At 38.8% G+C, this 27,624-nt stretch overlaps 2 protein-coding genes across 4 annotated transcripts in view; both read left to right on the top strand.

Moving 5' to 3' along the window:
• LOC136447158 (integrin alpha-5-like) overlaps positions 1-1,716 on the top strand; it is a 37,137-nt gene extending 35,421 nt beyond the window's left edge. The window contains exons 8-9 of the mRNA XM_066445856.1: positions 480-618; positions 1,539-1,716. Of these exons, the coding sequence (XP_066301953.1) occupies positions 480-618; positions 1,539-1,716 (317 nt within the window). The remainder of the gene's footprint in view (positions 1-479; positions 619-1,538) is intronic.
• A 1,642-nt stretch (positions 1,717-3,358) lies between these two features.
• LOC136447247 (integrin alpha-8-like) lies at positions 3,359-27,510 on the top strand. 3 transcript variants are annotated; one of them, XM_066445971.1, is made up of 22 exons: positions 3,359-3,427; positions 3,587-3,639; positions 10,009-10,114; positions 10,861-10,963; positions 11,364-11,470; positions 15,787-15,877; positions 16,064-16,214; positions 16,560-16,615; positions 16,959-17,107; positions 17,565-17,764; positions 18,102-18,249; positions 18,609-18,772; positions 19,127-19,216; positions 19,657-19,759; positions 20,265-20,429; positions 20,865-20,978; positions 21,517-21,645; positions 22,261-22,302; positions 23,316-23,429; positions 23,802-23,903; positions 24,357-24,482; positions 24,968-27,510. In XM_066445971.1, exons 1-22 carry the CDS (start codon positions 3,395-3,397, stop codon positions 25,082-25,084), a joined length of 2,463 nt encoding a protein of 820 aa, XP_066302068.1. In that variant the 5' UTR covers positions 3,359-3,394; the 3' UTR covers positions 25,085-27,510. The 3 variants fall into 3 exon arrangements, with proteins under 3 accessions (XP_066302068.1, XP_066302069.1, XP_066302070.1); XM_066445972.1 differs by lacking the exon at positions 22,261-22,302; XM_066445973.1 differs by lacking the exons at positions 21,517-21,645; positions 22,261-22,302.
• The last annotated feature ends 114 nt before the right edge of the window (positions 27,511-27,624 follow it).

Below are 27,624 nucleotides of genomic sequence, written 5' to 3' on the forward strand. Positions count from 1 at the left end.
TGCTGTTAGTATTGTCTGCAAACATGATGGATAAATTAGCAATATTGATGGTCAATCAGAAAGGCACACAATGGCACGTGTGTGTGTGTGTGTGTGTGTGTGTGTGTGTGTGTGTGTGTGTGTGTGTGTGCGCGTGTGAGTGAGATATGGGGAGATTCAACTATCAAAATGTATCTACTGATGTCTGGTAGATAAAAGTATCTGCAAGTTTATTTAAAATGTTGTACGTCATATTCTGAATTTGAATTGATTTACCCAGGTCTAATGCTATTCTTCTATTAGGATGTTTGTAGATGATGCATATATTTTGCTTTCTATTGCCATGGAACTTAAAAGTGACAAAAGCCACTGATAATCATTTTTGTGCTCCTCATTTTAGTTATCCTCAATGTTTTTAAGACCTTACCAAAATTGTTTTGCCATATATCTAGACTGATATCATCACTTCATTGACAGGAATGTTTTCCTGTTGTTCACAGGTTATTCCACTGGGTCTGGGGAGTTTACTGGGGACAATGTGGCGGAGTATGTTGTCGGTGTTCCCCGAGGTCCTGGGTCCCCCAACCACCTCAAAGGACATGTAAGTATCCTGCGTACTTCACCCAGGTGTAGAAATGGGTACATGACTTCAGTTGGGGATGTAAAAGGCAGTGAAAGGAGAGATATGGGCTCCGCCCTCCAATACCCTACCTTAGACCCAGTTAATACAACCCACTGCTGCGCCCATACAGCCTCAAAAAGATTATGGGACTACCTGTACCTTTACTTCTACCTTACTGAAGGGAAAGGACATGGTGTAAAAAAGTGTAGATGGGAATTTAGAAATAAGTGGAGAAAATTGGCCTATAAGAGTTGGTAGAAAAAGATGGGAAAATTATAGACCCAAATTGTAATACGTGGATGTTCATAATTCTTCCTGAACTGTCTCTTAAGATTTCTTGCACAAAGTAGGTAGTTTGTATGGCTTATATGAATTTGAATGCTTAATTTGGAATCGCGTTTCCGTCATATCAAATGACTTTGTTATATAAAGATCACTGATTCAGGACTTTTTATACATAATTCAGGCCTCTGGGTAATGATCCAAACTACTCCTGCCACTGGGGGGGCCAAATCCAATTTTCCTCGGATCTGTCCTGCCATAAAATTCCATTTGCAATGCCACGGTTTGAATCATGCAGCGAGGAAAAATTCCAAGAGATTGGATCGGACACTGAGTGTGTGAACGTTTCTGTCAGCTATAAGCTCCATAAACGACCGTGAAGGGATGTTGTTTCATTGAGGGAGGCCTTATAAAGTGGTGCAATTTTGCAGTTTTATGGAAGAATTCGTCAAACATTGTAATATCGAGCTTGAAGGATTTAGACGTTTTGGTGAATGGAATTTTAAAACCTCCATGTGTGCAATTTGGTACTTAAAAAGAGAGTGGTACCAATTTTTATAAATCTTTTCTAAGGCCATTGCACATAGTATGTGAAAATTTTGTTTCTTTCTGAAACTTTTCAGTACAATCTCTTTTTCGACTGTGATATTGTCAGTTTTATATTTGCTGGGCTGTACTGCAAGTGTGACCCAGATATCGACAAAATCAGAGAACCCCTTCTATATGCTCCAGTGATCCAACACATCAGGTTAGATTATTCCTCGTCGCCCAACACCGACCTCCGACCTTACACCAATGGTTTAGCGACCAATCAATACGAGAGGATGGTTTGAAGGAATCTAACACGGACGACCATTAACCGGGAAATGCTGATCACCATAATCATAGAAACGTTCCATCATTTCTGTCAATTATTGAAAAAATGACCCTACAAGGCAGCGGAAGTGGTACACAGAAAAGGTTGATTTTCTTAAAGATACAGGCACATGTACATGTAAGTCGTCTTGGAGTCTCACTCTGACATAACCTTTTCCTTGAATGTGAATTTGACACTCTATCCTGCCTTACTCGTCAATTTTACAAAGGAAGCATTAGAAATGATACATAAATGTCAGTGTGGTGCCCTTTTCTTGCTTTGGCAGTTGATATGACATACATATAGAATTGGTTACTGATAATAAGTTTAATGGAGTGTCAAAGAACAAAATTGAAAGAAATAAGTAGGTTTGGCCTAACAGATAGTCCAAGGAGGTTCTCTCCAGTTTGTCAGAAAAACTGGGATGAAACTGAGGTGATCAATCTTCATTTGCCGAAGTGACTACGTAGGGTACAATAAAACCATCACTCTCCCCCCAACAAGTGGTTAGTTTGGGGACTAATATATATTAATCAGCAATGTTTATGAATATAGACTGGTAGTTTTACTCTCGAAATGGCTGTAGAAACTACGAGCCTTGAAATTGGAGCTCAGCCTCATTTGCATATAGAAATGAGTTATGAATTTTTGAATACTTTTTTGAGCCATAACTCGTCAGGTAAATATGTTGTTTTATATGTTTTTGTGACCAAGGGTGATTTCAGTTACACCAAACATGAAGTTAGTAACTGTGAGCTGTCATTTGCTTTTTTGTCCGTCCTTTTTTTTTGATAGCGATAAAACTTATTAATTTTGGATATCAAAAATTTGACATACGCATGTATGTCGCAAAATCACCAAGCTAAGGACCTGGTTCAGTAACAATAGTCTAAATAGATTGATTAAAACAAGATTTTGTGTAAATTTTGTCAAGATATGAATGCAAATTGCAGATAGAATGCTTAAAATATGATTATAATATTTGTGATGCATAATTGATCTTCCGACCTTTTTACCTGAATTTTACCCTCTCAACATAACAACAAGAAAAATTTGTCACATCATGAGATATGACAAATGTATACACAGCAAATTATACATAAGATCACTTATAGACATATTCTTTTACCTTCTGTTTCACTCCCTAGTCATATAATCATCTCGCATATTCCACGTCGTTATCTAATCAGGTGGTAATTAGTGAATAGCGCTGTGGTATGCATGTAGCAGCACTCTGGGCCAATTTGGTTTCTCCCAGCGGATTACTTACGTTACTCGACTGGGATATTAAAACTGGCAAAGTCCCTTATCTTTGATTACCCCCTGTGTGGGGGAATGTGGAAGTGTCATTGCTGATTTTTCTGCCAGTATAAAACATGCAGATTTTTTTATAGCACTGGGGAGTTGTAAATGTATAAAACCAAGCCGCTAGAACTGCTGTTCTTGCATAATCTCGCCTTATATGAACCCAATTTTAATATAAGATTGGGTTAAACTTTATAATTTTTGTGGAAATGCCAGTTCATTACTTTTCATTTTTCATTATCATATTAAAAAAAAATTATTTTTGTGGAAAATTTAAAGGTATTTGACCAAGTTTTTGTTTGCATTTTCAGGTGGCTATCTATAACAGTAACCTTGCGGTGCTGCAAGCGATGCCTGAGAAAACAGCTCTCATTGGAGAACAGGTGAAAAAAGTCTCTTGTACTGAAAGCAAAATAAATTCTTATAGGACCTTATAGATGTAAACTTGATTGCATTGAAACAACTTTGATTTAGACATACTTTACTGTGCATTTAATCAATACAATAATTTGAAACTAAAAGTGTTCTTTCTTCAATCTTAGATGGGCTCCTACTTCGGTTACTCACTAGTGGTTCAAGATGTTAATGGAGACGGGTAAGTACTTTTATTTATGATTGTGATCTTTACAAGCCTCTTTGCAGATTGAACAAACTAACTAACCTACTAACACAGACGAGATCAGCAAGTCAAGAAAATGCTGTGTACCATGCAAGAGGCTAGGACGTTTTCCACTGACTCCTTGTGCTATATCCCAATGTGTATGACTGTCAACCCTAGAAAACTAACAACGTATTAGTCAGTGTTGGCTTAGACAGTTTGCCCACAGTTCCCACACCTCTATGCAAGCCCAGGCAGGGGGGATTAGGACATTCCAATTTGGGCCAATAATACATGCATCCCTATGGGGAAGTTGACAGAAATTAGGTGTCATTATCTCAGGAACCAAAGATCCTGACCAAGAAAACTTACCCTCAATTTTTTACCACTTCTGTAGACTGTCATCTATCAGAATTACGAGAACTTCTATACGGCTAGTCTCCGGGGAAACACCCCCGAGCGAGAGCACTTGAGTCAGTCCATTTCCCTTATAAGGGCCGATCGCGACCAGCACACTATCTCCCGGGGGTCCAGAAGACAAAAAGATGAAGAAAGGTCGTTTTTGTCAACATATTCTAAAATTATGAAGTCTGAACTATCATACCCACCCCAGACTTGCCAAGAGTTCACCAAAAAGCCCACCAAGAAAGGCTTTCAATGTTTTAATGCCCTGTTTATTCTTGAGCTCTCTCACCGTAGGGTCTAGGCGCCTGCGCCAATACCATCATCCCCCCTTCAAGGAAAATCAGGTTCAAAGCTGACAGTTGTCAATCATCTCACACAGTGCAGTGTAGGGTAGTAAATTAAAATCCTGAGTATTAAAGTTCTCTGACAAGAACCAGTCCCCTGGGACCTGATCACTCAACAGGTGTCAGCTATATAGGGTTATGATGGCAAACTCATAGGTACTAGGTGGAAAATTGACAGGAGAAGAAAATTAAGTCAAAATATGATCACCTGAGTACAGAAGGGCTTTGCCAACTATAGTCCTACCCTGTATTTCCCCGTTGCAACCTGTCAAAGCAGAAAAAAGTCCATCTAAGGGGCTCTGACCACCACACGGGACAGGTGTATGCAAGGCCCAGGGCATAGAGATGACCTTGACAATGGCAAAACACAATGTTTACCAGGTCCCGGACCACTCCCGATTACCCGACACCTACTGCCATACCCCCCCCCCCCCAGCACCTACCCCCTGCCAGGTAGACACCTACAGTTCACCCCCTAGTATACAGGATCCATTCCTGAGGAGACTGAGTTTGGCTGCAGGGTTAAAAAGTAAGGAAAAAGGCCCAAAATCCTAAAAATGAGACAATTCATGAATGAATATGAGTCAACATAAGCCTATCCCTTGCTTAGATAGCAGATTAGAACTGAAAACCCCATAGAAATAGCAGAAATGGCTTGCCTACACTTCTACAGATTCCCTTCAGGGGGGATTAGGACATTCCAATTGGGGCCAATAATACATGCATCCCTATGGGGAAGTTGACAGAAATTAGGTGTCATTATCTCAGGAACCAAAGATCCTGACCAAGAAAACTTACCCTCAATTTTTTACCACTTCTGTAGACTGTCATCTATCAGAATTACGAGAACTTCTATACGGCTAGTCTCCGGGGAAACACCCCCGAGCGAGAGCACTTGAGTCAGTCCATTTCCCTTATAAGGGCCGATCGCGACCAGCACACTATCTCCCGGGGGTCCAGAAGACAAAAAGATGAAGAAAGGTCGTTTTTGTCAACATATTCTAAAATTATGAAGTCTGAACTATCATACCCACCCCAGACTTGCCAAGAGTTCACCAAAAAGCCCACCAAGAAAGGCTTTCAATGTTTTAATGCCCTGTTTATTCTTGAGCTCTCTCACCGTAGGGTCTAGGCGCCTGCGCCAATACCATCATCCCCCCGGCAGCTTCCTCCCTGTATAAGCTTCTTCCTGGAGCTACAGGCAGCTGACATCCTGTTCGGATGTACTTCATTTTTACAGTATTTGTTCATTCAGGGTGCCCCATTTCTGGGAACCCTGCCAGTATGTATCATAGTTAATATGGACTTAGCTTTGTTGGTATTGAGTCATCAAGTCAGTTAGTCTAGACAGGGATATTCAAATGAATCCTCAATCAACATCGGAGTTAAGAGAAATACATGAACAGCAAAGTTTTGTCATCAGTTTTAATTGTGTATTTGCTTTTGGATCTTCACCGTAATAGCAGGTTTATGGGAGTATTATAATCATCATGATTTCATAAATTCCATGGAGAGAGATTGTTAAGGAGGTTGTATTTTAAGTTTAACCTATTATATTTGGTTGTTGGCTGATCTGTTTGTATTGTAGACAGGCAACTCAAAAAGTAGTAAACGTTATTATTTAGCGCCAAAGGAAAATATTATTAAGATTTTGAATTTTTTTCTAAATTCAGAAGATCCTACCAACTTTCTTTAAAACTGCAGATAACAAGAATGTTAAATAACCCCACAAAGATGCAAATGGGGCCAGAGACTCAGGGAAGCTATACTATATTGCTGGAGGTTTTAATTTGTGGGCTGTCTCCAAATGTAGTGTCTTAAGTTTTGCCCTATCAAGCGCTTCTATAATGTAACTTGTTATAGACAGGTTAAAAGTTACGGATAAGTTATGGGGCAGGCAGTCAGCTAAATTACATCAACAGACATTGCAGACCCCCATCATACATTAAACCAGTATAATCAGCACCATAATTGCATATTCCTCTGATTCCCATTGAGCAAAGTGCACCATAATCACATCTCTATCCAGGATTTCTGACGGTGAGTTTTAATACCGGACGACAGGATTTGATTATGCCGGAGCCGAGATCGTTCTTCTTAATACGAACGGTCGCTTTTAAACTGGAAGGGTGACCTCTGGGCAATTATTCAGCATCTTTGAATTTTGATGCAGCTGAAAAAAAATATCGCAGCTGTACTGGAATGTTTTTTCTAACAATTTACATGTTTGAACACAAATGTTTGGTGCAAGATGTGTAATACTATGTCATTAAGCCCCCCTTCCTACAAGATAGTGACTCTTGAGCGACTGTACCGCGACCAAAATTGGATTTCAATGTGGGAGTCTTGATTTCATGATTTAAATTTGATACAAGATGTAAAAGTATGAGCTAAAAGACAACAGAACACCCGGAATGTAAAAAATTGTTCTTAATCTATGAAATTTGCTGAGCGATCTAAGAAATCTTTGGTTGTTCAATGGTTACAGTAGTGCACCGTCCTAGAGAAAAGGGGTATCATTGGCAAAAGTGTCATCATTCCTTTAGAAATTCTGAATATCATTGTCTGTTTATAGAATGCCATGAGTTGATATTGGTTGACATTATTATTGCTTCAAATGCTGTTGATTTGACAAAAAGATAATGAGGAAAAGGAAGACTTTGTAATCGTAAAAAGGAAAATGCTTGTTTTAGCTGGAAAAATACAATAGGTAAGGATCATGGCATATTTTCTGACCTTTTGAAACATCACATGGCGAATGAAAATATTAACTGAAAGTCATAAATAAGGGAAAGAGACTATCTGCTAATGCAGCATAGAATGATTGAAGTGTTCGGTGAATGTTAATGAACAAGACGGTTGTTTCAGCGAATCCGTCATAATTTGATGGTTTTCCTTAATTCCACTCGAGGGACGGAAATTTACATACATGAGCTCCGTGGAGAGAGGGTTGATTGAATAACCGTATGGCGCTATGCGATTTCTAACGGCTGCTGTGAGGGAAATTAAGAAATCTTTACGGGAGACTTTGCACAAGGTTGACAAAGATAACAAAATTTCTAAAGGTATCAAGTAGCTCCTTGTTAAGGGTAGTATCCGAAACGACCAATCAATTTTTAAAACTTCAACCTTTATCATCTTTATCGTATTTAATGTTGATCAACGATGTTAATGATTCAAACTTTGATATCACATTCAGCCTTAATTCTAGACCAGATGGATGCATGTATTTGATATATATTAAAGCAGTAAGTGGGTATTTTCTTTAAAAAGCATGTATTTTCAGATCTAAATGGTGCAGATTGTTAGGAATTGTGGTTAAAGCCATTCATTCATCTTTGTCGTCAGGATAGGGCTAGTGGTCCTTAGTTTCAGATTACCATACAAAGTATGACAGATATCAGACGGTAAAGACCACTTCTGTACAATTACCTTAATGGAGAACGGCTTAGAATAACTGAGGGATTCATCAGAAAAGATCTTTTGAGGTTTTTAGGAAATGTTGGTACGAAACTTTTATTTCTTTTATGAATTATTGATTGTAAAGCTCCTGGAATGATGGATCGAGGGAAATCAATTATTTTAAGTTAATACAACAATAAAATAAATGTGCAACTTGCAAGTAGCTAACTTTAAGTTAGAAGGTTCTGTTTCAGAGGTAAAAGTTAATGTGTATATTGTACATGTATGTCTCTCACATTGTGGTCAATATAAATGAGGATTTCCTGACAGACTGATAGTTAAAAGTAGTCTTGATGAAGTTTATATTGATTGTGTTGGGCGGGACGGAATGTATGTGTTGTGTGGTGATCAAAGGGGAGTGACGAATGTCGGGGTCTTTGTGAAGGTCAAAGATGGTCCCCAAGGTCGTAATTGTGATGTCATTAGGTAGATGATGAGTCCTGGAAAAGGGTCAGGTCAGTTCACTGGGTCAGGGATTAAACTAACTCAGGGCCTGTCCTAGTAGAGGTCGACTCTTAGGGCATCTGTCAAAATCACTTGATCAGATGGAAAATGGACATTGTATTTGGGAACTTGAGGCTAGTGTTGTAGTTGGAATATAATTTTTATGATGATTTTTAGAATATGAAGTATACATTGGGTGAAAAAACCTGCAAAACAGTCATGATAGATTGAATTTAATGGACAAGTAAGGCTGGTTTGGATAGAGAGATGACAGAGAACTTCTGAGAGTGAATTAAGTATAGCAGCTCAGCTGAAGAATATCTTTATCATTGATAGAGACATTATACCTCTTGTGAGGCATTCTACAGTGTGCATTTTCCAAAACCTAGTTGTCCCAAACGTAGTTTCTACATGTATACTTACAACATAGATTCACTTTATAACTGACCTTCATAACAGCTTATCACATTAGAAATATTGGGAAACACACTTTTGTGAACGTGATTATTCTATTCATATATGTATGCACCACCATAAACCCTTATTATTTATCGCAGCAGTGCCAAGGTCACAGTGTTAATACTGGGTTTGAATTGCTGTTGCCATATTGTTGCCCCCCATATGGTGATAAATGACCGGAGTTCTAGATGGCTGATTTAATTTATTACCATTACACTGCCCCAGACAATCTGTTATAGTCCAGCACTTGGGGATGTGAATGCCAAGGGCATAGAACGGATGCTACAGATATGTGTAGCACAATAGCTGGTTAAGTGCACAATGAATTTAATGGTTTTGGTGTAATTGTCAGACATTAAGTAGTAGCATAAGGATCCTATGGTTGCAAGGAGGTCATAGAGGCCCCTATAACCTCCTTCTGTTGATGGTTGTAACCAGCTATACAGTTATTGGTAAAGTTGTAATTTTAACAGGATGATATTCACGCATCAAAAGACTAAGTTGCTATGCAATTTATTTTATGATTTTGGTGTAAGTCTCAATGAAATGTCAGTGACATGAGCATTTTATGGTGCTAAATTTTAAAGAAGCGGTAAATAAAAAGTCTGCACAATTGCTGTTATACTACTCCAAAAGCACTCTTTTATAGGAGTACTTTGCTGTTTTAATGCCAAGGTCATATAACAGGACACTGTTCGGATGACTTATTGTGCAATGAAGTTAATTTTTCTGTGTTAACTGTCAGCTATAAATCAATGACATGGGAATTTAATGGTTGTAAACTAGCAGTAACTGCGAGAACCACACAATAGTTGTTACACTGCCCCGAAAATTCCCGTTTTGATTGAGCACTAGGCAGCAATAACGGCAAGGTCATGAAATGAAACCCTTGTGTAATTGTCGGTCATAAAACAGTGCCATAAGGTGTACAGTACCACTTGAACCACACAATAAATGATGTCAAAGAATGGCACAGTATCAGGCATCAGCAATTCAATTTGTTGCTTCTTGGATCAGAAAAAGACTTGTCAAGTTGAAAGATCTTATTATATGTTAGAGTCTGTCGTGTTTAATTTTTGCTTTAAATTCTCCAATTTCAGTTTGGCCTCATCATCCATTGTTGACACTTTACTTTTAGAGAATACCCCTTTTCCTTCATGTTTATAGCTATTCTCAATCTGAGTGAAAAAGTTTGTTAAATGATTTTGACTTTGCATTGATCATGACCTTGCTGTGTTCCATGTTCTTGCAGACTTGATGACATCATTGTGGGAGCGCCCATGTACTCCAGTCCGAGGGAACACCTCTGGGATCTGGGCAGGGTCTATGTCTACCACCTGGAGCAGCCTGGACTCTCGGTAAGAAACCCCCTTAGGCTAGCAGCTTTCTTTAAAACTGCAGGTTGCAGAAATTTTATACATATTTGCATATAAAGAAAGTAGGTAAAAAGATGTTGACGTTTGATTTCTTTCACCTGTATCTACATCTATATCTAGTCAAACTCGTATATTATTATAGTGAAAGAGTATGGAAGTTCAACACACACCGCTACCAGTGGACTAGCCCTCTGTAATTGTGGTTGCATGGTGGCCCAAGGGCTAAGAAAATGGAGATGGGCTCTGCCCTATACAACATACCGTATGTTGTGGGATTTTGACTTTTAACTTGTAGAGTGCTTTACTTAACAGACACCTTGGGGCTGTTTGTCAGCAGCTCTGTCCTTACTATAAGCAAACAGGCATCACACTTCAGCTGGTTTGTTTTTGTCAACTGCCTCCTCAAACGGATTCTTAGAAACCACCAGATAGCGAGTGTGAGCAGTTACTGCACACAGTAGAACGTCTAAGAAAGCTTAAGGATACACATAAAAGTTGAAATACAATTGTATGCATTGTCATGCTTAAGTGTTTTATTGGGAGTTAATTTAAGGGATAGGCACTCATGGTTTTGTCAGACTTTATGTTACTGTGCACTGATATAATGTGAAGAACTTTTAAGTTACTGGTCCAGGAGTAAAATGATTGCTGGAGATTTCTAGACAGTTGTCATCTTAATTGCTGTTAAGTTGTAATTGATGGAATGTTGTTCCTTGTGTTTTGTCCAGCCTGTGTTCAGTGACCCCACCATTCTGAGTGGGAAGGTTTCTAGCGGAAGGTTTGGAACGTCCATCGCTGCGTTGGGTGACGTCAACCAAGATGGCTTCAACGGTGTGTATTTCATAACATTACCATAATACAGTGCAACCTGTACAAGTGACCACCTCTACATAAGGACCACCTTGTCATTGTGGCCACCTATTGGTGGTGCCTTAGAATAACTTAGATGATTTTTCCAATTGACTCAAGCATGAAAAATCCTGTCTACATGGGCCATTTGTCTGCTGTTCATGTATTGTGGCCATTTTCTTCAAGGGTCTCAAGAAATCCTACAGACTTGACAGTTTATTGTATTTTATCAATCAAGTGGTATCATTGATTTTGGTGCATCTGAATTTGATACATATTAGGCCACCATATAACTTATAAGAAAAACACCAGACAGTGTTGTTCATTTGCATTTGTCTACAGAAACACTTTATTTATTTGTTTGTTGTTTGTTTGTTGACAGACATTGCTGTGGGTGCGCCCTACCAGACTGGGGAGGGAGACGACAACATGGGAGCGGTGTATATCTACCATGGGTCAGCTGAGGGCATCAGGGCAGAACCAGCACAGGTCAGGGGACGTCACCTTTGAACTATAGCATTTAACCGTTAACCTTTAGCCGTCAGGCATGACAAATTTTAACTTTTTGATTTACACTACAGTGTATTTCAGCACTGTATTAATAACTTGCTGCAAAATCTATTCTAAAGTTATAACCAGTGAATACATGTACTGTATATCATAAGTCAGATTCAAATTTTCCTCCCAGCCCAGTTTTCTTCTAGTCCCTTGCTTCATTCTATTTTACAATGTCTAAAAACCAAAGAAATAAAGTGGTGCAGCCATACAGTACCTGTCAGGTAATTCTGAACACCTGCAGTATTCAGAAAAACAAACCTCTTGACCCAAATCTGACAAGGTGAGCTGATGAACACACAAAGGGCTGACGTCCACAACATCTTATCCCATTAGAGAACACAAAATAGTCGATTTCAGAGGCTAAGGTGAATGATAAAAGCATTGCTCTTGAAAACCTAAGTTTATTCAGACTTCCGAAAGGGCAAACGGTTTAGTCCAACATTAATGTAACTGCACTAATACTGCCTAATACTGTAATAGATGATCTCGAGAGTTTTGCAATCGTTAGATTGTTCAGAATTCGTAGTGCCTTGCGGCACATAGGGCAGCAACTTTTCTTGCTGTTTCAGTAGCAGGGTGTATTTTTTACAGGGAGGGGTTGCTAGCAAGTTTTGCAATCATTATGAAAAATTATGACATCAAGAATTATATCTAGTGTTTTATCAATTATAAAAATGTCCTGGGAATTTTTGTTTTCCACAAGTCCCCGCGGATGTGCAAGACCATGAATGCATGTTATGAGCAACGTTGTGGCGAAATTAGATGGGCAATTAACGATTACCTCCTGCATATGGAAACCACCTACGGCACTTTGTGTTCGTTGGAATGATTAGAATTGGTCCTGGAGCAAAACATCTAATGAAGTTAATGAGAGTGCATGTATAAGGTGTATCTGCGTTATGCAAATGATTGTGGTTTGTTCACATTTGGAGTACTTTTTCCTAAAAATATTGACCTACATTTCCGATCATTATATTGATTAGCACAATGTAGGTTTTACTACATGTCCACACCCTCCTGACTTAGAAGAAAATGTCTACTAGACAGCTAAACTGTCCTTTATATTATGTTTTGTGGGATTTTTATGTTTTTTATTGCTGAAAAATGAGAAATGTCAAAGGATTTATTTTTGTTTTCCCTGTAATGTTATTCATAAGTACTGACGGAGGCTGTATTAGTTCAGAGTGTTAACTAATGCAAGATTATTGGCTAACATTTGTTTACTGCAATTTCAATTTTTTTCTGCAAATAGCAGTCTTAGTGCCGGTGTTTAGAGCCTGAATATGTTCTCACACAGGATTTTTCAGCTTTTGTTCACAGCTTACAGAAAAGACTGAAAGAAACGCCACAATCCCCTTTCATACCACCCAATTTTACGCACGATGAATCAAAATCTAAAATGGCTCAGGCCTCTCTTAGGTTCTATCTATGCTTACTGTAGAAGACATTATTTCTACAACCATGCAATGACATTTAATGAATATTCTGCATCAAAAAAAGGTTTTAAAGCAAGCTAATATGCCACTTCAAGTTTACTATATCAGCTTTTGGAATTGTAGGGGGTCAGAATGTGTCCAAAAACAATTTGAAAACATTTTTGATGATGCATAAATTGGAAGAATGTTGGTAAGTTCATTCATAAATGCAAACTGGATTTGGTCATCCCATTTGTTCTCCATTTTCTCCCCCATTTTACAAATTGAAAATCCTGCACATATTGGGCAGGAGGTGATGAGAAGATGTGATTATTGTGCTCAGTAATCAAGGATGGTGATGTTTTTCTAGGCATAAAATGCCCTGTGTAGAAACCAAGGAGGTTTAAATACTATTTAAACCTCCTTGGTAGAAACTAACTCCTTATGGTAGCCTCTGTTGGCTCTCTTTTACCTCATCTGCCTCATAATGGCTGGCTTTGTGGTCTTTTGTATTCAAGTATTCTTTTAAAGAAATAAGAATGTTCAGAACCACTCACAATGTAGTCTCCAAAGTCTCCTATTGTTGACTAGGAAATAAGAGAAATCAGAAATATATACTTTGACCAGAAAGCAAAAAAGTAGGGACTCAAACGTAATGTAACTTTAGAAGGGAAGAAAGAATAAAAATCACTGCTAAATAAGAGGGAATATGAAATAGATGGCCGTTGAACTGAAATGTAGACAGAAAATTAAGAGTAAAAGAAATGTGTCTCTTCAAAGTGGGATTAAGAATAAGAATGCAAGAGCAGAAAAGTCATGAAACCAAAGATCATAAGACTGTAAGAAAAACATGGACTAGATTAGGTTGGATTCTGTGCAGCGCTACCAGCACTCTCCAATATTTCATTAATTAATCCACCCTTTGATTTAAGCCAGGGTGTGACCCAATTTTTCATATTTACAAATTTTATTCCCCCCCTACGGGAGGAAAACCCTGGCACTAATTGGACAGCATGGCTCCAAATTTGATGTGTGAGCGGCGAAGTGGGAGAACAGGTCCTTACAATCTGCCGAGTAATCAGGTTGGAAGCCCGCCGGATGGGCGAAAATTCAATAACCCAACCCGGGGTATATACCGCTTACCGATTTCCTCCCAAACTGGGTTAGACCGCCAATTTTATGCAGCGCTACCAAATGCTTGATTCATTTTCACTGCCCAAATTTGCTGAACAGTGAAATTATAAATTTAGCATCATGTTGTTGTTAGAACAAAATTGTTCCAAAGTGCTCGGTGTCAAGAGGTGAAGTGGGGTCAGACGAGGGGTGAGAATTCGATGTTCGCGCGTGAGATAGGATGAGATCGGATCTAAGTGAAGATATAAATCTTTATGGGGGTGGTCGCTTTACTGCACTCCAATTGGAGGGAACAGCGATTAGATACGTACGGGGTAAAATGGATCAGGGAAAGGTGAGAGGTAATGTGGGAAGGTGCATAGCCTTTATGTTCTCATTAGCTTTGCTAGGATGGCTTGACAAGAAGGGTAAGGTTTTAGCAGTGTGTTTTTTTGTATTTTGGTTGCTTGGTTAGTGAAATGGATATCACAAAAAATTACAAATAACTTTCAAAGATATTTATAATTTTTTCCAGTTTTTGAATTGATAGGAGCGAGTGACTAAATTCTAAAGCAGGATGAGCAGAATGCTACCTTTGGCATAGTTTTCAACTCTATTAGGCACCTTTTCTAGTTTCATATGTTGTCCATTTTAAAAAGTAGAAATAAAAGTATAAACAATTACTTAATAAATGCTGCACAACCATTTTTTCAAGAAGAAAAACAACAGAAAAGGCAAATGAATCTGTTAACTAAGCACAGGTAATAAAACCCCTAATCACAGCCATAACTATAAACCAGCATCAGAAGCTGACAGTAGCTGCCTCCTGAGAGAGATCAGTGTTAGAGGCAGGCAGAAGCACCCCTTAGTGACTTAATGGTACATTACTCCTGAATAGGATGGCGTTTGCTTCTTATTTCATTATTATCAAAGGTCCTCTTCACAAGATTGACCAAAATTCATATGATATCTCTTCCTACTCTCCAAGCAGAGGTTTGGCTGAAGAAGAAAAAACTGGCAAAATATAAAGCCCAACAAAAATACTGAAAAGACGTCAGAAACAAGACGGAGCCTTACCTATGCTTGGAGAATCCTCTCTACATATACCCATCTTTTGTGGAAAAGGCAATTAGAATGACTTAACAATTTTTAAGCCGTTTATGCATTGTAAAGAGATGACTTTCAACTTTAACGATGATTATACTTTGTATACATTTGCTGTGATTCGTCAAGAGCACTTAGTCCGCTCTTTTCCTTTGACTGGAACTTCTAACAAACAATATCAATCAACAAGCCTACATAAAGATAAAAGTGAAGCAAAACACATTCTCAAGTTCTAACAGTGCAGCCACTCTTTTTCAGGAATTCTTGAGAACATTATAAGTCAAGAAGCATGTTTACTAATGATGAAATTGAGGCAAAACATATTGTGTGTTGTCAGAAGTCCTAACAGTGCTTGTTGCTTTATTTCAAGCATTCTTGAGAACAATGTTAATGAAGAAGCATGTTTACAAATGATAAAAATGAAGCCAAACACATTGCATTGTTGTCACAGGTTCTAACAGTGCTTGTAACTCTATTTCAGGAATTCTTGAGAACAAAATGAATGTAAATCAAAATGCATGCCTACTATGTAACTGTAACAATTACTGATAAAAGTGAAGCAAAACACTTTGTGTGTTGTCACAAGTTTTAACAGTTCTTGTCGCTCTGTTACAGGAGATAAAAGCATCAGACTTCCCAGAGCCCCTGTCGGCATTTGGCTTCTCTGTGGCTGGAGCTAAAGACGTTGATAACAACAGATACCCAGGTAGGGAAAGTACATTGATTCTGTTTGGCAGTTTATTTTATGTACCACCAACTCAAGATATGGTTCTCCTTAGTTAACTTTCTCCCTGATTTCCAGCGCCAAATTTACAGCGTCAGGTAGCAGGGAGAAGGTTAAATTTAAAGCAACTTTGTAGGAATCTCTCTAACTTCAAATTATTCTGCCCAGACGTTGCTATCGGTGCGTACGAGGCTGACTCCGTTGTTGTCCTGAAGTCACGCCCTGTCGTAAACGCAGACGTTATCGTCCAGGTGGAACCAGAGTTTATCGACACCGAGAACAAAACCTGCACCCTGGATGATGGGACTGCCGTGGTTTGGTGAGTGTTGGAGCTATCAAACTTGTTTTTAGTCTAATTCGTAATGTCTAAAATTCATCCTCTATGGCTTGAATTTGATGGCATTGGTTATCTTTAGTTATTTATGTACCATCAATAAGCCATTCATCTATCTATAACCTAATCTATCCATCTTTCTTGCCAGATGTATTGGTGGCAACCATTGTTTGAGTATTCCAGACTGAGCAAAAATGTGTTCCTGTTGCACAAAAGCGCCACCTAGCAGCAATAGGTGGAAGTGCAGAGTATGTTACTGCAAGACACATAGAGTAACAGAGTTGTGTGTCATCCTTGTCTGAAGGATCTTTCTCTTTTTGTTCTCTGCAGTTTCGACATCAACATCTGTGCTTCTTACACCGGAATTAATGTTCCCGATGAAGTTGGTAAGTTTGACTTTCATATCAAATTTCATTTAAGTCATATAATGAATAATGTAACAAATTTATCATGTTATCACAGTTATCATTTTTGTCAGTATAAATCATTAAAAACAAATTTTAAACGAAAACTTCAAATACAACATTTGGACTTAGATTTAAATCAGGTCATGTGTCAAAAGAGCTGGAGGCATTCCCTGAGAAAGACTGGTAAACATTTGTTGGAACTTAAGACAAACTCTAAACTTTGAAGTTTAGAGTTAGTCTATAACCTACACGGTTTTCAGCATCTGAGTAATGGCTCTCAATGTACTACAAGTCTTTAATGTCTTCCTTTTTTTGTCCACAGATCTTAAGTACGAGGTGACCCTGGATGCCCTTAAGACCGTTGGCCAGCGTGTGTTCTTCGGCGGCAGGGAGACGTCTCAGACTTGGTCCTCCACCTTAAGAAAAGCAGACCCGGACTCCATGTGTATCACACAGCAGGCCTTCCTCAGGGTAAGACAATTATCTTTGTTATCTCCTCCAAGGAGGTCCATTCTTTTCATTTTTTTTAGATAAAAGAACATAAAAGTTTAGGGCCTTTCCATGTGTAAAGCAGCAGATATATTGTACAATGTAGTTCTCATTACTGAACAAATGTATTTTTTGTTTGTTTCAAGTTTCCTTGTTGTTTCAGTAGCAGGGTATATTTTTAGAGATTTTTACAGGGTTTACTAGCCCTTCCCCCTTAACGTGCTCGAGGCACCTCCTTGAACACGGGACCCTCATTTTACGTCCCTTTCAAAAGATAGGTGCAGCCCCAACCGAGATGTCCCGACCAAGGATTGAATTGGGGTCTCCCAGTTAGCAACTACGAAAATTAATTGTAACCCTGATCCTAACTGTTGAGCTACAGGGACAACCCTTCTGAATAGATGTAGCAATATGAACACATTTGTCTCCATGGTTACAGAATGACATTCGTGACAAGCTGAGCCCGATCTCCGTGGCCGTGGCGTACACGATGGCCGACCCCGTGACCCCGCAGCCGGACCAGCTCCTGCCGGTCCTGAACTTGAACCAGCCCAGCCGGCGCACGCGGCAGGTCAACATCCTCAAGGACTGCGGGGCAGACAACATCTGTGTGCCCGACCTCAAGGTCTTCGTCTCCATGTAAGTAATCTAGCAACTCGACAGAACATCTCGTATAAGGTTGTGTGAAACTTTGACCAAACATCCAATAGAACCCGTGATGTATTCTATTGTAGCTAATAGACAACAACTGCAGCTGTACATGCTGGTCAAGGGTGTCTGGTTATTGTGGATAGTTGACTTTGCCAAAAGGATTGCAAAAATTTTATTGAATGTAAGAAGGTTTGAGATTTAGTCTAGATGTTCATTTTAAATCTTGATGGTTTTGTTCCCTTTACCAGACAGGGCACAGAAGAATCATAATACATGTAGCATGTTAGATTGCTTCAGTTAAAGACGGTTTTGTTCCCTTAAACAGGCAGGGCACAGAGATGGTTGTAGGAAGCGATAAGCAGCTCCTGATGGACGTTGTCGTGGAGAACGCTGGGGAGGGCGCGTACGAAGCCCTGCTGTCCGTCATGCTGCCCGAGGGGGTCGACTTCGTGGGAACAGGAAACCCACGTGGGGTAAGAGCAAATCATTTGCCGTCAGGTAGACCTCCTGCAGTATTTGTGCTAGTTGCAAGAGGGCTCTTTTAACTTGTGGCCCTTGTGTGTAACACAGTAAGAAAAATTTTACCCCCCAAAAAGCTGGGTACAAGGTGCCTACTGTTAGGACTCGATCACTGACTTGAATGGCTAAGGACTTAACGATGTACATAATGATGTATTCATTTATCTTTTTATCTATTCTTACTTATCATTCATGACTGCATTGATGATTACTACATGTAGTACATTTGAAAAGTTTTTTTACTCTTTTACCGTGATCCCTCCAGATCCCCCTCCACTTAGACCTTGACTAACAATCCCAATCTTGTTCCCAGGGTGCCATCATCACCTGTAACCTTCAGGAGGAGGACCAGAGGCTGCTGGTGTGCGACCTTGGCAACCCGTTCACGGCGCGCCGCACGCAGCTCGGACTCCGGCTGTCCACCGTTCAGCTGACTGGCGACAGCAATTCTCTCGACTTCGAGTTCAGTGTCAACAGGTGAGAGGTCAAGGGTTGAATTGTTACTCTATTTGAACTTCTTTGTTTTGGCAAGGTCATAATGATCATAGAAAAAGTACAGAGGAGGAAGAATTGTTTAGAAAAAGTAACAGAGGAGTATTTTTTATTTCATGCTGTATGAGATTCTATTTGGAGATATTCGATATTCTATATTTTTTTCAAATGCAAGGTTCAAAGAAATGACCAAACTCTTGGCAAAATATTCTAGGCTGTGTTTGAGTAAATGTCTTGATTGTATCATGTAGTTATTTCATATAGATTGGCTTTTACACTGTATGGAAAGATGTGTCTAACACATTGTTGCTTTACTGATTGCTTGTTGTTTGTTTGCAGCACGAATGCAGAGGAACCTGGAAACGAGGGAGACAACCATATCATCTTCCCCGTACCTGTAAAGGTCAACGCTAGCCTGTCTGTTAGAGGGTGAGTCTTCAGTTTAATTTGTATAAATCTACTTTTTAAATGTTGGTCTCTTTAAATTTGGGTTCACGAAGACATGCTGGCAGTTTTTTCCTGAATATCATATCGCTGGTTCGTGACTGTGTAAATGTTTTATCAAGTGTAAGTGACCTTCAATATATAGAAAGGTGTTTTAATGAGAACTGTACTTAATCCTCTTTGAAAATTAGGTAACTATGATATTGTTGTATGATCAGATTTTGACATTTTGCTGTCAAAGTTTAGGAAATGACTTTAGAAATTTAAAGTTGCCGTGTTGCAAGCACTTTGTGATGTAATGTTGAGAGTTCCAGTACTTTAGAGGAACAGAGTTTCTAAACCAACCAACACTGCTGCTAACTAAGGTACTTATTGCTATAACTGATTAAACAGTGCTGACGTCCCTGTTTGTTTGCCCCCTTCAGAGTGTCCCTGCCAGAACAAGTGGTGTTTATGCAGATGGAGAGAGAGTCTGAGGACATCACAGACGAGAGGGACATTGGGCCGGAGGTCACACACAGATACGAGGTATGATATCTTTTCTTTGCTTCAGACACTGTACAGATTAAATCTGACATTAAAGAGACACTATTAGTCTGATCTGAAGAAAGACCCAATACATGCAGTTATTAAAGTGTATCATTTTACTGTTTGATAAGATAGTTAAACAGATTCTGAGCTAAAACTTTGTTCTGACACAATGCATAGGCACATTAAATTTTAGACTGTCCTACTACCGTTTGTACCTACATTCTTATCTAAGCAATTACTATCTAAGCCTAAGAATCATGCATTTTGTCATTAAGAATTCTTGCTTGACTGATTTTTATAAATGTTTTAGGAGGAAAAACATATCCCAGACTTTGCATCAAATGCTTTAGATAATAATGATAATAATAATTACTTTATTGCACAACAATTATACAAGGTACAAAGTCTGGCATCTTCTGGTACATAACTACAGTTCCATTATGATCTACCTAATACAAGAGTGTAACTTATAATGAGAATCATGTTTCTTCTTCCCTCCCAGATCCGTAATGTTGGTCCAAGTGACATCAGCAGCTCCAAGCTGAAGATCCAGTGGCCGGTCCACACCCGTACCGGGGAGGATCTCCTGTACCTGCTGGCCGTTAACGTAACCCAGGGCAACGGGCGCTGTACCGTCAATGGGGACGTCAACCCCAAAGGCATCTCTGTAAGTCATGGAAAATATGTGACTACAATATTATTGTTCTTCATCTCATTTGGCTTACTTCATTACGGAATGGTTTGGAAGTCTTCAAGAAACATCTTTGATAAGATTAACCTTTAGCACACTGAAGTGGGTATTTGGTATCCCATTCTCTATTGGTTACAGAGTTAGGCAGCAGGGAGAAGGTTAACAACTACTTGTAAATCTGTATCTTTCCAAAGCTTTGATTGCTCGTTGACAAGTTGTATGAATATCTTGTCTGTCGTCATGTAATTTGCAAATTAGTAAAGGTATTGAAATCAAAGCTTTTTCATCGATAATGTTATAAAATGACATTGAAAGTAAGAATTCAACCAAAACACAAATACATTTAACTAAAAAGTATATTCTTCTTGGTAGACCTTTTTTAACGTAATCCTTTAACCTTGTTTCCTTCAGACTGAGTCAGCGTCTGCTGCACAAACAGCGGAAGCTCTGTACGCCCTGGACTCTTCCCGCGCCGCCAGACATCGCAGGGCGGCCGCCACGAGCGACAAGGAAGTAGCGCAAATGGTAAGAGCAAGAAAAATTATTTTACATTGATTGTACCTTTTACAGGTAGAACATTACGTAATATAACATAAAACAAGTAACGGGCTATATTCTCTAATGGGTCAGATGTTTAAGATATCATCCACCAGCCCCACTATCTTTCTTCTGTGACTGAAGACAAGTGTCACCTGTATATAAATGAAGTATCTTTCTTTCTATCGTGTGCCCGTCAGATCTCCAAAAATGTCTGGCTTGCAAAATACAACGTCCCTGCTTTGTATGTAATTCTTAAGTTACCAGATAAGTCAACAATCTTTCTTGCTGTATCCATAGTCTTTCAGAATCATTTCAAACAACGTTTTCACATGTTTCATCTGCTGATTCAATAGCATTCTTGTATGATCTTCTGTGCCTACGTATATATAGAGCAATACTACTTTTCTGCTATCTACATTACTACATGAACTCCATACTGTTTCATGTACTGTTCTTTACTGTCTCCTAATATGTACAATCCTTGTCCTTCCTCCTTACTGCTGCATTAATGGACCACCCCCAGGCCAGACCCACTGTCCCCAGCAGTACAGTAAGGCACAAAAAGAAAGACAGGAAAAGGAGAAAGAAAAAGGGAAAGAGACACGGCTTGAAGAAGAAAAAGCTTGTGTCTTTCAGTCCGCCCACACTTACTGTAATTACACTTATGTCTCCTTCTCAACAATACATGACTGTATGCCGCACATTTTTGCAAAAGTGTCACCAGCATTGAAAATGGCTCTTTTCTGAAAATTCGTTTTTTTTTCCAGATACATGTATTTCATACTTTTGTGTTTGTAAAATTTCATAGACACATTTACCTGAAGTTTATGGATAGAGGAAGATTGGAACTTTTCTAACATAAGTCTGAACTTGTTTGTACCGGTTTTTATTTCAAAAAGAATTTTAAATTCTGTATGATTAGTACATCTGTGTTCTATGTGTTCATGTAACTAATATCTAACCCTTTGTTCTCTGTGTGTATTCTGTATGTACATAGTGCTAATACTACAGACCTGTTCAATGTTGTTCCCTGTCTGTTCTGTGTTTTAATACTCACCTAACTTGCATGGTGAACACTATAACCTCTTACTCTACCTTCTATTTGATAGATAAGCTGTACACCTGACTTTATATTCTATATACCTAACGCACTTGCCAATGCAGATCTATTGGATGTAGGGTCACATCCCTGAGGATTTGTGTTGACAAGTGTACTATGGTCCTCTTACTAACCCACTGACCTGTCTGTCTGTCCCTCTACTGTCAGCCTGTACCACAGGTCAATGACCCACAGGTCAATGACACAGAGGTAACACTCTTCTCTCCTCTGATCTGACCAACTGTGGAGCCTTTAGTTTTTTAGATTTTAATGGTGGATGATTCCTGCTAAGTTGATTTTTCTGTGAAGCATGAATGTTTTGCGCTTTTTGTTGCATTTGTTTTGACCATTTCTGTGTCCTTATGCTGTTGGTGTGATGTGGTGTCTTGTGGCTTGGTGTTGTTTTGTTACAGTATACTATATACATTACATTACAGCCAGGTACAGATTAACTGTTGTCTACCTTGAATTTATCTTTCTATGCCTAGTAGATGTCTTCTGCCCTAAGCTCTAATTGTTAGTCTCAACACTTCATTCATTTGTTTGTTAGTTTTTTTTCATTTCATCATCCATTTCTTTGATTCATCCATTCTATTCATCCATCCATCCATCCAGTCATTCATTTGTTCATGTCTCTTTACTACATTACTGCAGTTCTTCCACAGACATCTTAAAATATCATTCCCAATTTAGTTTTGGTCCTTCTTCAGTTTTCAAACCACACTTAGCCATTCAATGGAGCCTCCCACACATTAAAGCATCCACATCATGTCTCATTGGCTTTTCCCATGTTGTAACAGTGTGGTTCAAGTGCCACTTACTGACCAGTCTTACTGGTTCGGACCTTGTAGCCTAGTGGTAAGAGCATTGGGTTTGTGTGCTGGCAGCCTGGGTGCTTGAACCACACTGTTACAATGTTGAAAACATACTAGGTATGTTGCAGCTAATATAAAATAGGATATTGGAGATTTCTTTTTTACACAACCAGTAAGTCTCGCCTGTTGCCATTTCGGTGTCTCTCAGACACCTTCTTCAGAGCTTCTGACTGGAGTACTGCTTCTCACCGCTATAAATAGCCGAAGTAGGTGGCGCTTTTGCGGTGAGAACACTGTCCAAAACGTGGCTAAGTTTGTTTAAAAAAGAAATCTCCAATATCCTAAGTTCTACCAACCTGTTATGAAATTATTTTTGGTAATAAAAAATACTTTTCTCCTCTAACCTAGGACTGCATCAATGCGGAGTGTATAGTGATTGACTGTATGCTAGAGAGGCTGAACAAAGATAACATCGCAGTGGTTCAAATCAGGTCAAGGCTGTGGGTCGACACACTTCTAGAGGTGAGCTACCTTATATATACACTGTGTCAGAGTTAGAACTATTCAAGTTAAGGTGTTTTGAAGTCAGCCATATTCTTGTATTGGTAATTATGAAGTCAGGTATAACCACCCTTTATCATGTTTTGTAACACACTAGTCTTTACCACCTAGGTTCTGAATGCCAATGTGCACACGTACTAGTGGTGGCGGTTGGGAATGCTGTGGTATTATGCCTTTTATAAGTTATATTATCACCTTCTACTAATGAACTCTAGTAGTAGTGCATTATACTGTTTGTTGATGTAAGATAACAGTAACATTTTATACAGATTCACCCATGCACTGTCATTGTAAAGTGTGGAAACCATTCCTGACTCGTTTTTTTCTACGCAGGGAGGCTTCAAAGAGACGACGCTGACATCCGTGGCAGACTTTGAAGTGTTAGAGTTTCCGTACGCCATCACAGCAGATGTTCTACCCACAGCCAGAGCAGAGGTCAGTACAGAACTTGTATTATGTTAGCTATTAGAAGCACATGGAATGGAAAGACATAAACTTTAATGGATGGAATTGGAAATCATTATTTCTAGCACAAATCCATGTTTTTTTATGACCATTTCTCCCCAGATTGTGACAATAGATCAGATACAAAATCAGTTTCCAATGTATTTTCAATGTTAACCGTTTTGAAAGACAAATGGAATGGGAAAGATGTAACAGAGGTAATTCAAATCAATATTTGTAACACCAAAAGGTTCCTTCATTGATAATCTATCTAAGAGCTGACAGTGACACAGACCTGGCTGATGTGAAGGAAATCCAGTCCCTGATGGAAGATAGGGTGAAGTGGAGAGCGCTTTCAAGCTTGCTTCGAGCGGAGCTTGACCAAAGTAAAGTAAGTAAATATTTGTAGCATATAAATGAATTTTTCCTGCCGTTTCCCCCCAGATTGTGACAACAGCGAACCCCAGTAAGCCGTCGGTGGGGAAGCGGCCGGTACCCCTGTGGATCATCATCCTGTCAGCCTGCGCTGGGCTGCTGCTACTGGTGCTCATCATCCTCGTACTCTTCAAGGTACGGACCACAGTTTCTTCCCTTTTTAAAATTAATCCAAAGAAATATGTACATGTATGCAATTAAGTTACAGATAGACAAGACAGACTTTGGTACATGGAAAACAATATGAAAGCTATGTAAAGACAACTAACAAAGAAAGTAGATACACGTAAATAGATGAATGAACAGTTTCTTTAGTTTGTGAAGATAAAACAGTACTTTGGGGTTATTTTTGTATGAATTATTTTGAAAATTATGATTTTTGATTCTAGGGGTAGAAAAGAATTTTCACACCATATGCATCCATTTCTGGTTGTTGATCCTAAATGTATACCCCCTAGAATACAGCAGATCTAGGACTAGGAGAAACTTAAGGATGTTCCCTACTTTAATTTGCTGCTTAAAATGGCCACACATTTCTACATGATTGTGTAAGGTTAAGTCTTTTGTTTCATGCTGAAATCTCCAGAAGTAACTGACAAGTTTCCTTTTTTGTTCCCCAGTGCGGTTTCTTCAAGAGACAGACAATGCAGGAGTACACGGCCATCAAGAGAAACCCCCCCACCAGCGAGAGTCCCGACGCAAGCAGTGGATACATCAGCGACAAGACGGACTACTAGGACAAGACCAGACGGTCTTGTATTCTTATGTAGGCCACCAAGTCACTGACGGTTTAGTCGTACCTCAAGCCCCTGTCACACATTCAGGACCTTTCCATAACTTTGCTCTCGACCACTCCCCAACTTTTAGATCATCTCTAGAGTAGCCTGCAGCTGAAATCCATCCTATTCTACCTCCAGTTTTCTCCTCTGTTCAAATCCAAGAAGAAAATGACTTTTCCCGAATTACCAATTTTTCAAAATTCATAGTCGGCTAGCACAGACTTTTAACATTAACACTCTGAAGTAGCCATTCGGCACCCAATTCTCTATTGATTACAGAGTTAGGCAGCAGGGAGAAGGTTAAAGACTAGTAGGCAACCTCTCTGACCAACTGTCAACCACCGACTAATGACCTTGCTTACTACTAACTCCCAACCATGGCCTGGAGAAGGTTGGGAGGGCATGGTCGGCTATGTGTGACTGGGGCTTCAGAGCCAAGCTCTGGCTTGTACAAGAACCCTTGAAACTTTGCTAGGGCTTGGCTCTGAGGTAAAAAGATTGGAGGTTCATGTATAAACGACAGACAGATTGATTATGGTATTGGACATTTGTTGCCTTAACATGTTTATCTTTGGTTTAGCCCTTTACATATTGTTGGTAACCTTCATTCCCTATTTCAATGCTTTTTGAAAAAGAAGTCTTTAGAGTATCAATCTCTTTTTAATTTCATATATGTAGGGGACCAAATTACAATGGATTCGAAGTTTGTACAAATTTTTATCAAATTACAACTGGACCAAAAATAATACCTAGATTATCCCTTCAGTTTAGCTTCATCGTGGTAGGAATAACATGATACCTGGGTTAGATATGTAGTCAAGATTTTTAAGTGAATTGTCTTAAAAATATCCGCTTTTCTACTATGTAAGGATGTCTCAAAGAATTAAGCACATCTACTATTCTTTGTGACTCCTTTTCATACGATTGGCTTTAGGCTTACAAATGATTTGGTATGGGAATGACATTCTTTGGTATAATGTTAACTATTTGTGTATCTTTTTGTCAGGGTGTAAATGTTTATTGTTTTAAGTGAAAGATATGACGTTTGTGCAATTTTGTTCACTATACATGTATAGTTTTTAGAGATGATTTCAGCATTCCTAACACTGCTTAATATTTATCTATATCTATTTTATATAGTGTTTGATAACCTCTTCTGCACTGCAATACATTGCCAAATTAAGTATCATTCTCATTACTTATTTCTGTTTTTGTTTTTTTACTATTGACCATTGTATTCTATTCCATTGTGCTGTAAATAAGTTAGTAGCCTTTTTAAAACGTCCCTCTCCTGAAGTGAACTGTTCCACACATCTGTGATTTCTGAAGAAATATGGTTGACACCATTTGATAGAAGGGGTTGTTGGCCTTAAGTGTGTAATGAAGATGAAAGAAAAGTCTTTGCTGGGCAAAGATATAGATAAGACATCTTAGCATGCTATGTTCCCAAACCTGTTTAGGAATGCAGAATTCTGTTATTATATTAAAGTTGCTATTGGAAAGAGGAGGAGGATATTAAAGTTGATGTACATGTTTGTATGTATTATTTCGGAAATTTCATAACACAGCAGACACTCACACCAAGACACTAAAAAGTCTGATCTTGTTTACGGTTTTGTACTTTTGTACTTATTGTAGGTTACTACATTCTTGTCTGTTATGCATTGTATAAAACAGTGAAGTTTTGTTTGTGTTGATAAGTATCATGAATATGATATTATAAGTTAAACTCTTGTGCATTTCTATCTGTTAGGGCAGAAGTGTTGCCAAAAACTGATAGGAATTGTACCTATGCAAAGTATTGTTATTTTCATGACTTGTGTAAGAGTTTCTATGTAACTGTATTTGTTTTATTAATTGACAGTGAAGAAAGTTGCTGCACTAGTTAAGTATGTTCTCATTGCACCAAACTAACAATACAAACCAGACAAATTTGATGACTTGTTTAATACATCTGGTTTAGTCATATAAGACTGGAAAAGATGCCAAGTTCCCCCACTGTCTTTCAACTCTTGACAGTCTGTTCAGAAAATTTGTGTCATCTCAAATTTGAAAAGGCACAAGAAAAGAGCATTTTGTTTCATTTAGCATGATCAGTGAAAATACTGATGCCAGTTAACAAGTTGTCTTATTTGTCTGGTCTACCATCCATTAAGATTTCATCCATGACCGGAGTATGTGGTTTTGTGTGTTTCTAAATGACTTGATAACTCCTGAATTAAGCCTCTGTTCATACTAGCAAATCTTACATTAACACTTTTACAGTGTAACCTTCTTCGCAGGCTCTGTGAGTACTGATAACCGAGATGTTATCAGAATAAGCCTAAAAAAGCCTGACTCATAGGGCCTGCTAAGGAGGCTATATACAATGTATACCATCATTTTGTAACAATAACTTGCACATTATAGTTGTACAGAGAGCTGGAAAAAACACTGTCACAAAATACTGTCACTTCGACTGATATTTATTAGATAATGATAATAACAAGGAATATTTG

The sequence above is a fragment of the Branchiostoma lanceolatum genome, chromosome 13, assembly GCF_035083965.1.
Source record: "Branchiostoma lanceolatum isolate klBraLanc5 chromosome 13, klBraLanc5.hap2, whole genome shotgun sequence".
Taxonomy (NCBI): Eukaryota; Metazoa; Chordata; class Leptocardii; order Amphioxiformes; family Branchiostomatidae; genus Branchiostoma; species Branchiostoma lanceolatum.